Source organism: Otolemur garnettii, unplaced genomic scaffold (assembly GCF_000181295.1).
Source record: "Otolemur garnettii isolate 467f Iridium unplaced genomic scaffold, OtoGar3 scaffold00081, whole genome shotgun sequence".
In the NCBI taxonomy this organism is placed as follows: domain Eukaryota; kingdom Metazoa; phylum Chordata; class Mammalia; order Primates; family Galagidae; genus Otolemur; species Otolemur garnettii.
The window spans coordinates 4,394,042-4,407,200 of NW_003852476.1; the positions used below are offsets into that span (position 1 = coordinate 4,394,042).

The window sequence follows — 13,159 nt, forward strand, 5'->3', positions numbered from 1 at the left end:
GTCTCAAGAAATCCATGACTTCCAAGACAAAAATCTCCAAGGATATGGACATAATGAGAAAAGAAATAGCAGAGCTTAAGGAAATGAGAAAGTTATTTGAGGAGCTTTGCAATAAAGTAGAATCCCTCAGTAATAGAGTGGAGCAGGCAGAAGAAAGGATCTCTGAAGTTGAAGACAAAGCTTTTGAACACTTTCAAATGCTCAGAGGCAGAGAAGTGGAGAGTAAGAACTGATCATTCCCTGAAAGACTTGTGGGATCACTCCAAAAGAGCAAACATTCATCTTATAGGAATTTCTGAAAGAGAAAAGGATGGTCCTAAAGGCACAGATGCTCCTCTAATGGAGGAGAATTTCCCAGGCATGACAAGAGATACAGAAATTCAGATAGTAGACAGCTTCAGAATCCCAACAAGACTCAATCCAAATAAAGCATCTCTTAGACACATTGTAATTACCTTTGCCAAAGTTAACATGAAGGAGAAAATTCTGCATGCAGTCAGACATAAGACAACCATTACTTACAAAGGGAGAAATATTAGAATGACTGCCAATCTCTCAGAAGAGGATGGTCATCAACTTTCAATCTCCTAAATCAAAACAACTTTCAGCCCAGGATTCTCTATTCAGTTAAACTGAGTTTCATTTGTGATGGAGAAATCAAATACTTCACTGACATACACATGTTGAAGAAATTTGCCATAACTAAACGAGACCTCCAGGTTATTCTCAGACCCATTTTCCATAATGATCAGCACAATGGTCTACCACGAAAATAAATTTGCCCAGAAATTATTGAACAAAACCGAACTGCCACAGTGGTGAAAGGATTAAAAATGTCCACTGGACCTTTAAAAAACATGACACCTAAAAATTACCATGCCTATCAATCCTCTTAATTAATGTGAATAGTTTAAATTGTCCACTAAAGAGGCACAGATTGGATGACTGGATATAAAAACTCAGGACAGATATCCGTTGGACACAGGAGTTTCATCTTACCTTAAAAGATAAAAAAGGACTCAAAGTGAAGGGATGATCATCTATAGTATAGGCAAACGGAAATCAGAAAAATGCAGGGGCTGCAATTCTACTTGTAGATACAATAGATTTCAAATCAACAAAGATAAGGAAAGATAAGAATGGATGCTACTTATTTGTCAAGGGAAACATTCAACATGAAGAGATTTTGATATTTAACATTTATGCACCCTACCAGAATGCTTCTCAATTTATAAAGCAAACCCTAATGGGTAAACAATTTAATATCTTCTAGCACTATAATCGTTGGAGATTTTAACACCAGTTTGGCAGTTCTGGATAGATCTGCCAAGAAGAAACTAAACAAAGAAATAATGGACTTAAACTTGACCCTAGAACAAATGGACTTAACAGACATTTACAAAACATTTCATCCTAACAAAACTGAATGTACATTCTTCTCATCAGCTCATGGATAATGATCCAAAATAGATCATATCTTAGGACACAAGTCTAATCTCCACAAATTTAAAAGAATAGAAATTATTCCTTGTATCTTCTTGGACCATCACAGAATAAAAGTTGAAGTCAACAGCAATAGGAATCTTCATACTCAACTGAAGCTATGGAAACTAAACAACCTTATGGTGAATGATAGTTGCGTCAAAATGAGATTAAGAAGGAAATCAGCAAATTTTTGGAACAAAAATGACAACAGAAACAAAAATTGTCAAAACCTGTGGGATGCTGCAAAGGCAGTCCTAAGAGGGAAATGTATAGCATTAGATGGCTTTATCAAGAAAACAGAGAGAGATGAAGATAAAAAAAATTAATGCATAGTCTCAAACAACTGGAAAAGGAAGAAAATTCCAACACCAAACCCAGCAGAAGAATAGAAATAACCAAAATAGAGAACAATTCAATGAAATTGAAAACAAAAGAATCATTCAGAAGATCAACAAAATAAAAAGTTGATTTTTTGAAAAGATTAACAAAATTGATAAACATTTGGCTAAGCTAACCAGAAACAGAAAAGTGAAATCTCTAATATCATCAATCAGAAATGATAAAAGAGAAATAAGAACAACTCAGAAATTAAAAAATATCCTCTATGATTACTCCAAAAAACTCTATTCTCAGAAATATGAAAATCTGAAGGAAATGGACCAATACCTGGAAGCATGCTACCTTTCTTGACTCAGCCAGAAAGATTTAGAAATTTTGAATAGACCTATATCAAGCACTGAAATTGCATCAACTATATGAAATCTCCCAAAAAAGAAAAGTCCAAGACCAGATGGCTTCACATCAGAATTCTACCAAACCTTTAAAGAGGAACTGGCACCTATATTACATAGCTTTTTCCAAAACATAAAAAAGAAGGACTACTTCCCAACACATTCTATGAAGCAAATGTCACCCTGATCCCTAAACCAGGAAAGGACCCAGGAAAGAAAGAAAACAATAGATCAATATCATTAATGAACATTGATGCAAAAATACTCAATAAGATCCTAGCAAACAGAATCCAGCAACACATCAAAAAAATTATATACCATGATCAAGTTGGCTTTATCCCAGGGTTTCAAGGTTAGTTCAACATATGTAAATCTATAAATATAATACATCACATAAATAAAATAAAAAACAAAGACCATATGATTCTCTCAATTGATACAGGAAAAGCTTTTGATAATATCCAGCATCATTTCATGATCAGAACACTTAAGAAAACAGGGCTTAGATGGATCATTTTTTAAACTGGTAGAGGCCATCTACAGAAAATCCACAGCCAATATCACATTGAATGGAGAAAAACAGAAAACATTTCTACTGAGATCTGAAACTAGACAAGAATGCCCTTTGTCTCCACTGCTGTTCAACATAGCAATGAAAGTCTTAGCCATTGCAATCAGGCAAGAGAAGGTGGTCAAGGGTATCCAAATGGGGTCAGAGGAGAGAAAACTCTCAGTCTTCATGGATGACATGATATTATACCTGGAAAACCCCAGGAACTCAACTACAAAACTCATATAAGTGATCAAGGAATATAGCAGTGTCTCAGGATACAAAATCAATACTTACAAATCAGTAGCTTCTATATATGCCAACAATAGTTAAGTTTTTCAGGACTCTATTACTTTCACAGTAGTGTCAAAAAGATGAAATATCTGGGAATTTACCTAACAGAGGACACGAAAGATCTCTATGAAGAGAATTATGAAACTTTGAGAAAAGGAATAGCTGAAGATGTTAACAAATGGAAAAATATACCATGCTCATGGCTGGGAAGAATCAACATTGTTAAAATGTCCGTACTACCCAAAGTAATGTACAGATTTAATGCAATCCCTATTAAAACACCAATGTCATACTTTACAGAGCTTGAAAAAATAGTACTTCGTTTTATATGGAATCAGAAAAATCCTCAAATAGCCAATACATTACTCAGAAATAATGTACCAGACTTCAGGCTATACTATAAATACTACACTATACTGTACTATACCATAGTACTATAATACTATACTATAATGTTACCAGACTTCAGGCTATATTATAAATCTTTTTTTTTTTTTTTTTTTGAGACAGAGCCTCAAGTTGTCCTCCTGGGTAGAGTGCTGTGCCCTCACAGCTCACAGCAACCTCCAACTCTTGGGCTCAAGCAAGTCTCCTGCCTCAGCTTCCCGAGTAGCTGGGACCACAGGTGCCCGCCACAACACCCGGCCATTTTTTGGTTGCAGCCGTCATTGCTGTTTGGTGGGCCGGGGCATCTATAGTGATCAGAACAGCCTGGTACTGGCACAAAAATAGGTAGATATATGGAACAGAATACAGAACCAAGAGATGAACCCAGTCACTTATCATCATTTGATCTTTGATAAGCTTATCAAAAGCATTAATTGGGGGAAAGATTCCCTGTTCAACAAATGGTGCTGGATGAACTGGCTGGCAACCTGCAGAAGACTGAAACTGGACCCTCACCTTTCACCATTAACAAAAATTCATTCTCACTGCATAAAAGATTTAAACTTAAGACATGAAAGACTATAAAAATAGTAGAAGAGAGTGCAGGGAAAACGCTTAAAGAAATTGGCCTGCCAGAATTTTTTATGAGGAGGCCCCCCCTGGAAATTCAAGCAACACCAAACATATATTACTGGGATCTGATCAAGCCAAAAAGCTTCTGCATGGCCAAGGGCGCAGTAAGTTAAACAAGCAGACAGCCTTCAGAATGGGAGGAGATAATTGCAGGTTATGTTTCTGACAAGGATCTGATATCTAGAATCCACAGAGAACTCAAACTAATCAATAAGGAAATAACAAATAACCCCATTTCTATGTGGGCAAGAGACTTAAACAGAAGCTTCTCTGATGAAGACAGGTGCATGGGCTACAAACACATGAAAAAAGTGCATGTTTACACGATTGGAGCTGGAAAATGTTCTTCTTAGCAAAGTATCTCAAGAATGTACTCAGTCCTATTATGAAACTAATTTATAGCGTTCATATGAAAGCTATAAGCTAATTATGGCCTAAGAATATGGGGGAGGGGGATGGGGGGAAGGGGAAAGGGGTGGATGGGTGGGGGGGTGATTGGAGGGATCACCTCTATGGTTTATCTCACAAGGGTACAAGTGAATCTAAAAGTAAAATATAAATGTCTCAACACAATAACTAAGAAAATGACATGAAGGCTAAGTTAACCAGTTTGATGAAAATATTTCAAATTGTATATGAAAACATCACACTGTATCCCATAATTTCATTAATATACACAACTATGATTTAATAAAACAAAAAAAGAAAAAAAATGTTCATTATCTTTAATCACCAGAGAAATGAAAAGCAAAACTATTTTGAGATATCATCTAAGTCCAGTAAGATTAGCTCACATCACAAAATCCTAAAACTTTCGATGTTGACGTAGGGAGAGAAGGGAACACTTTTACACTGCTGGTGGGAATGCAAGCTACTACGTCCTTTTCGGAAAGTTCAGAGAACACTCAAGGAACTAAAAGTAGACCTGCCATTTGATACTGCAGTTCCTCTACTAGGTATATACCCAGACGACAAAAAAAATCATTTTACAACAAAGACATTTGCACCAGAATGTTCATTGCAGCCCAATTCATAATTGCCAAGTCATGGAAGCAGCCTACATGCCCATTGACCCATGAATGGATTAACAATTTGTGGTATATGTATACCATGGAATACTATGCAGCCATAAAAATGGAGACTTCACATCTTTTATGTTTACCTGGATGGAGCTGGAACATACTCTTCTTAGTAAAGTATCTCAAGAATGGAAGTAAAAGTATCCAATGTACTCAATCAATATATAATCACCAACACTTTCATATGAATGGTAAAACAAAACGATAGTCCAGAAAGAAAGAGGAAAGAGGAGGGAGAGGAGAGGGGACAGGGGACACTGGGGATGGAGGATCTTTGCTGGGACCTCATCTATTGTGCATAATGCAACAGCACATTTTAAAACTATTAGGAGTACAGTATAAATGTCTTACCACAACAAATAAGTGAGGTGTCAGTTATGTTAACAAGTTGGATGTAAGCTTTCCTCATTGTATATCAAATTAGCATATTGTACCCCATAAATGCATTAATGTACACAGTTATGATTTAATTAAAAATTTAAGAAAATAACTTTGACTCAATCTATACACAAAGTATGTAAACAAAGCATGTGTACCTTCTAACATTCTGAAATAAAAACAATAATTGCAAAAATAGTATGTATGCTCATTGTTTCATTTATGTTTAATTATTGGTGACAGAAAGTAGACCAATGATTTTTAGGAACTGGAGTTTAGATGTGAGATCAACTGCAAGGGATTCAAGGGGAATTTCACAGTCATAAAAATGTTCTATACCTCATTCGTGAGGGCAGTGGTTGCAGTGGTACATACCTTTGTCAAAGTCATTGAACTTAAAATGAGTGCATTTTATAGCATACAGTCATTCAAACAGATTCAAACAAAAGAAAAACTTCCTATGTCAAGAGTGCCCATGACACATTACTTACTGTGCCCAGCTATGAGGTCCCAAGACAGGTCACTTGAAGAGTGTATGATGTCTTGTTGTTTCTTGGTGTATTTCTTTATTTTGTCCTTCATATACATAATATGCTGAAAATTAAAAGCATGTGATTGCTTTTAGCAGCTCAGTTACTATAGATCCATTTAGTCATTTAGCAAAAAATAGAAATTCGTCCACTGTGATACCCACTGTTTCAGGTACAGGGATAACAGTGGTAAATAAAAGATCCGTGCCAACCTTCTATTCTGGAGAAGGAGAAGGGTCCTGCTTCCTATTAATCATATCAGCATTAAAAGGAACATGGTATTCTGAATATAATTTTCGATAAAAGAAAAAGAAAACGTGTTCTGCTTAAATATATCAATGGCCTCCACTGAGAACCAGAATCAACATCAGACACAGGTGTGAGTGAGTCTCCAGATGGTTTCAGTTCCCAGCTGCTGAATTATCCTCAAGTTGCCCCAGCTGATGCCACGTGGAACATACTGTGTGTAAACACGTGCTTACACAACATATATCCCTTAAATATGCAAAATGTGTGCATGATTATACATCACAAGGCAGTAATGGTGTCAGACTAGAGTTTAGCCTTACAACTGTGCAGAGATAATTCGTTGAGTCAGGAGACCTCATGAAACTGCTTACTCAAGTGAGACATTTGATTGAATTGGGTGACAGTGGTGGTATTTGTGACAGGTGGCTTCAGGCATTAAAGTCATGGCTTTCTGTTCTGACAACCAATGCTCAGAAAGTCTAAAATCTTTGGGAATTTGGACAGTGTGGGCTTTGGGACATAAAGTTGGCACTGGTCCTGTTTCAAGAGAAAAATAGTCTACTCATCAACTTTGATCTTGTGTTACAGCCGTTTCACAGTTTGTTTGCTGGCTTGTCACTTGTCAACTAAAGTGAAAGCCACCTTAAGCCAAATGCAAGGCACCATTCCTGCCCCTCTTTGAATATGGGTCACTGCAGACCTGCCTAGTTTAGCCAGACTCCATGCCTCTCCCACACCCTCTAACTGTTCTCTTTTAGACACCCTTTGATCTCCTTTTCCACAGCACATTCCTTCAAAGTCTCTTTTCTCCAGGGCTCACTGATCTTTTCACTCCACACACTGTTGCTAAGGACACCTGCCCATCTTACACATGGAAATACTTCTGCTGTGCTAAGACTCCCTGGAAGGCTTCTCCCTTGAGTGGAGAGTCTGACGTGGTGTGGGGTGTTTCCTCTGCTCGGGGCACTGGGCATGTCCTGTTGTTGCTCATAACACATTGAATTACACTGATCCATTCATACGAGTGAGTGCAGCTCTGCAGCTACTGTGCACTTCCTCAGGGCTGGGGCAGGGTCTTACTTGCCTCTGTGTTCACTACATCCTGCCCAGTGCTTGGGACTCAGTGGGTGTTTAAAGTGAAGGGGCATACTGGGTGCGGTGGCTCACACCTGTAACTTAGCCCTCCAGGAGGCTGAGGCGGGAGGATTGCTGAGCTCAGGAGACTGAGCTCTGAGATTAAGTTGAAACTTTAGGAGTTTTTTGCAGTTTTTGGCCTGGGCCGGATTTGAACCCACCACCTCTGGCATATGGGTCTGGCGCCCTACCCCTTTGACCCACAGGCACCGCCCGAGACTTTAGGAGTTGGATGAACAAACTCCCTTGCTATAAAAAGAGCTACAATTAGATAAAAGAAACAACCTGAGTGAAAGACTTGAGTAGCCCCTTCTCCAAGGAGGACATACAAGTGGTCAACAGCATGTGAAGAGGTTCTTCAGGAGTCATTAGGAAAATGCATACCAGTGGGCACCATGGCATCCCCACCACACTGGGTAAATTGAAAGGGACGGTTTTGGTGCAAATGTGGAGTACCTGGTGCCTCAGGCATTGCTGGCAGGGGCGGCAAGTGGAAGCAGCTCCTTTGGGAGGCTGGTGGCTGTACTAATGTGAGATGTGTGCAGATGTTCATCGAGAAGTGTGTAGTGGGATGTTCACAGCAAGACTATTTGCAACATCTGTCTCCAAACATCCAACAGTAGAGTGAACAAAAAAACTGTAGTAGAGTCATACAATGGACGACTAGATAGAACTGAGAAAAATGAACCAGTATGCTCGACAAGACAGATGAACCTCACAAACACCATGTCCAGAAAACGAGTGCGTTCTATATCATTCTACACATGTAATGTTGGGAACCACGCAAAGCCAGTCTGCAGTGTTCACAGTCAGTGTGGTGTGACCCTGTGGAGGTGGTCAGTGACTGGAAGGGACTTGAAGGGTATCTGAATGTTGTTAACACTTTGTTTCTTGATCTAGGTGCTGGTTACACAGGTGTGTTCATTGGACTGTACACTTATGATTCGATTATTTTTCATTAAACTATTTTGAGAACTATTTCTTTCTTTTCCTTTATAACTGTTGTAATCAATCAGTCAAAACCATTGTGCAAAGTGAACTGTTCTTAAACTTACTTCTTTTAATCTTTTATTTTCCAGGAACAAAACTTCTAATTTTTGGTCTTTTACATAGATTTCATTTTCTAGGATCTTTAGATTTTCAAAATGATCTTCAGTACTTTTCCTTTCTTGATCACGTAATTGCCTTAATTCTTGCTTCGCTTTCTCCTGCTCAAACGTAAAACCCACAATTATCTCATGGAATTCAAAGAGCAGGGCTCTAGAGCATTAACCTGCCCAGACCACCTTCAGAGCAGAATTCATGATTAATTTCCAAAGCATCCAGCTGAGATTGTGGCCATGTTTCCTTAGAAAAACCTGTCAACCCAAAGCGGATTCATGAAAACTCATTCATAGACTCTGGGAATGGGAGTCCATGGACCTTAAGTTAGAAACCCAGATGCTGAGACAACTGCACAAAATAAAATATACACTTGGCCCTGTGCAACATCAGGTTCCACATTCCTGGGTGTAACCAACCACACATGGGAAAGGGCTCAGAAAATAACAATAAAAAATAATGATACAACTAAAATAATAATACAAATAAAACCACTACAGTACAACAACTACTTACGTTGAATTTACATTATCTTAGGTATCCTAAGTAATCAAGAGATGATTTAAAGTATATAGGAAGATATCTATCGGTTATATGCAAACACTACACCATGTTATATAAAGGATTTAAGCATCTGTGGTTTTGCTGTCCTTGTAAGTCCTAGGACCAAATTTCCACAGATATTAAAGGACAACTGTAGTTTGATATGTGAACAACCATCGGGCGAAAATGGAAAAGGAGGAGAGAATTTATTGGGGCTTTTAGAGCACTTTGATACTTGTATTTCTTGAAGAAGGAAAAATATTATTTTATTAATTTTTCAGAATTCTCTATTATTGTCTTTACTAAAGTTCTCAGCATACTATTACAAATCATATGATATTTCTTGTATAATCATCAGCAGCAGGATCTTATTGAGAAACTAGAACTGTGCATATACTATACTTGTAACTTTCTCCTTCACATTTCTCTACACCCTGACATATTTGAAGTTACCTTTTTATACCAGTGGATCTCAAAGAATGTTTCCACTTTTAATTAGCCAACTCCATACAAATAAGAAAATAGAGGCCGTCATTACACATTAAGTAGTTCCAGTCTGTCTCTCTTTCTCTCTGCACATATGTGTGGACTCTACGTTGTGACTAAAATCTTAAAACATTGGCATTGAAAAGGTAAGTTTAACAAATGCAGATCTGCATGGAAAATTCAATGATGCCAAGTAAGTACTACTGCTGCCTATATATACCTTTATTCCAATAAAAGAATGCAGAATGAATGTGTGTGTTGACCCTTTACCTTTTCATTCATGTATCTGGAAAATTCTCGTGTAGCCTGAGAAATGGTATTTTGTAATAAATTTTCCTCCAGCTTTTGTGCTATTAAAAGAAAAGAGAAAAAAATAAATAACTACCCCAAACAAGGCTTGTAACAAAAACCAGCTGTCATATACTCACCAACGCTGTGTCTGAGTCCTCAGAATCAACCATTTAAAAACTCTTTTTTTTGTTGTTTATTCATTCATTAAGCTCAGTTTTCTTAAAAAAAAAACATATGTGGCTATTTCTTGATTGACCATTTTAAGACACTTTCTATTTACTTCTTAATATAGTAGAGGAGGACTTAGCATGATTGTTCCTATCCACATACCCACTCACACCCACACCTGCTACATTTACTCCCTTTAACTCCACATAAAGTTATGGTTTTGTTAAAATAGATTTTCACTGTTTAAATCATTATGACAAAGGATTATTCATTGATGATCTAATTGCATAGTATGATTATATTCCCTTTTTTGTACTTTTGTTGTTATTTTTCCTGGAGTTAAAAGTTGCCTCACTTTTTTTATTTGCTCAGTGTTCCATATAGGTGTCCTTAATTCATACCAAAATCTAGCAGCAGAATTATGAAGTCTTTCTCAATATTGTTTTCCAGGAAGTCAAACACATTTGCAAGCCTATCAGTTCCATTGCTTCCCCTTCCCTCACAATCCCACTCTGAGACATGCTTTCTGGAGTCCTCTTTTCTTTGAGCCTACTTTATAGCTGAACTCTTAGGACTTTTCTTTGCATTTTTCCTTTTTTTTTTTTTTTTTTTGCAGTTTTTGGCTGGGGCTGGATTTGAACCCACCACCTCTGGTATATGGGGCCGGCACCCTACTCCTTTGAGCCATAGGTGCTGCCCTATATTTTTCTTATGTTAGACCTGTTTCTAGAATATCTTATCCTCCTCTTTTTCTTCATTTATTCTTTTCATTTATTGAAGCAAATTCTATGAGAAACAGTAAATGACATGAATACTTTGAAATTCTTTATTTATGCTTGGTTGACAGTTTAGCGCAATATCCAATGTTGAAAATTATTTTCCCTCAGAATTTTGAAGGCCATTGTCTTCCAAATTCTAGTACAATCTTGCTTTTAAGAAGTCTCAAACCATTCTAATTTTTAATCTTTTGTGTGAGATGTGTTTTCTCTCTAGAAACTTTTAGTATCTTTCTCTTTTTCTCTGCTGAAATTCTGCAGTGATATGACTTAGTCTTTTTAAAAAATATTGTTTTACACTTTTAAATTAGAAACTCATATTCTGTGGTTATGAGAAATATTTCTGTATTAGTTATTTGATAATTTCATTCTTTTCATTTTTTCTGTTCTCTTTTTCTAGACTCCCTGTTAATTAGATATTTGACACTTCTGTATAATCTTACTCTTTTCTTCTCTTTCTCATTTATTTTTTATTGAAATTTTTTAGAGAAATTTCCTTATGTTTTCTCATCATTTTCCTATTGGATTTTAAAATTTTAGTTGTTACACTTCTAGTTTGTAAGGACTCCTTCTTATTCTCTGATTGTTCTTTCTTTTAAGCATACTCTGATTTCTTTTGCAAATGCAAAGTATTTATTTCTCTAAGGAAATACCCCTTAAAAGTATTCCTATGTTCTTTACATTGTCCATATTTCCCTATGTGCTCTTGCTCAGTCTGCTCCAGTTGCTTCCATGTTGGACACTTCAGGAGATGGCTGGTAATCTTTGTCCAATCCCATTTAAGAGTAAGACCCTACAGTATCATTCACCCTAGGGGCTTCACTGTCAGTGATCAAGAAGAGATCAGCCATTATGGAGAGAGGTCCTTAAATGTCACTGCTATGGGGCTTTTCTGTTTCCTAAGAGGAAGAATTTAATAGCCTCCTTCTTCAGGGTGGGGAAAGGGATTACACAGGAGCACTAACACAACTGGCTGGCAGCATTTGAGAAGCTGAGCAGTAGAAGGGGATCTCTGGACAGCACCTGTCTTCTGCCCTCAGCCATAGTTGATGTCTTGCAGTTTGGAACCATTTGGTCCAATTTCTTTGCCAGCATTGAGGAGTGTTAGTCTGTCAGCACACTGCACACAGAGGGGATTTGACTGAGAGGTATAACTGCTTTTTACAAAGAGGTTCAACCAATCTTTAACCCATAAATCATGTCATGTGTACCCTTCACAGTAACAGGGTACACCAATGTTTGGCATTTCCAGCTTCTGTGGAGAGAACTTTATGGTTTCTTTTTCTGTAGGCTCTTGTTATTCATAGCCCTCTTTCTGCTAATATCCAATTACGCCTTCTCAAAATCTGTTGGTTTATTATCAGATAATAAATCAGCAGATAATAAATGTCTCCTCTGCCAGTCTCATAGTACATGTAGGTTTATATCTGCCTAAAAATCTTGTATGCACATTCCTGTAAAGTTCCATGAGGGAGCTCAGACACAAAGTGTGCTTCATCCATCAGGTTTAACTAAAGGCCACACATTGTGTGTTATGCACACTGAACCCTCACATTCCACTCCCTGCAGGTGTGACTGTGGCAGGAACACTTTCCTGCTCTTATTTTATTTTAATTTATTAAATCATAGATATGTACATTAATGCAATCATTGGGTATAATGTGCTGGTTTTATATACAATTTGAAATATTTTCATCAAACAGGTTAACATAGCCTTCATGGCATTTTCTTAGTTATTGTGTTAAGACATTTGTATTCCACATTTAGTAAATTTACACGTACCCTTGTAAGATCCACCTATTACCCTCCTTCCACCCATGCTCCCCCTGCCCTCCTCTCCCTAGCCCCTTTCCCCATATTCTTGGGCTATAATTGGGTTACAGCTTTAATATGAAAGCTATAACATTGTTTCATAGTAGGGCTGAGTACATTGGTTACTTTTTCTTCCATTCTTGAGATACTTTGCTAAGAAATATATGTTCCAGCTCCATCCATGTAAACATGAAAGAGGTAAAGTCTCTATCTTTTTTTAAGGCTGCATAATATTCCACAGTGTACATATACCACAATTTATTAATCCATTTGAGGGTCGATGGGCACTTGGGCTTCTTCCATGACTTAGCAATTATGAATTGGGCTATGATAAACATTCTGGTACATATAGCTTTATTATAATGTGATTTTTGGTCTTCTGGATATATACCTAGTAGAGGAATTGTAGGATTGAATGGCAGGTCTATTTTTAGATCCCTAAGTGTTCTCCAAACATCTTTCCAAAAGGAACATATTAGTTTGCATTCCCACCAGCAGTGTAGCAGTGTTCCCTTTTCTCCATATTATGCCA

General features: G+C 37.3%; 1 protein-coding gene across 1 annotated transcript in view; it reads right to left on the minus strand.

Annotated features, from left to right (window-relative positions):
- Window positions 1–13,159, minus strand: part of CCDC175 (coiled-coil domain containing 175) — a 74,694-nt gene that overhangs the window by 13,432 nt on the left and 48,103 nt on the right. The window contains exons 15-17 of the mRNA XM_003794449.2: window positions 9,851–9,930; window positions 8,506–8,658; window positions 6,029–6,131 (exon numbers count right to left, since the gene is read on the minus strand). Coding sequence (XP_003794497.1) covers window positions 6,029–6,131; window positions 8,506–8,658; window positions 9,851–9,930 — 336 coding nt within the window. The remainder of the gene's footprint in view (window positions 1–6,028; window positions 6,132–8,505; window positions 8,659–9,850; window positions 9,931–13,159) is intronic.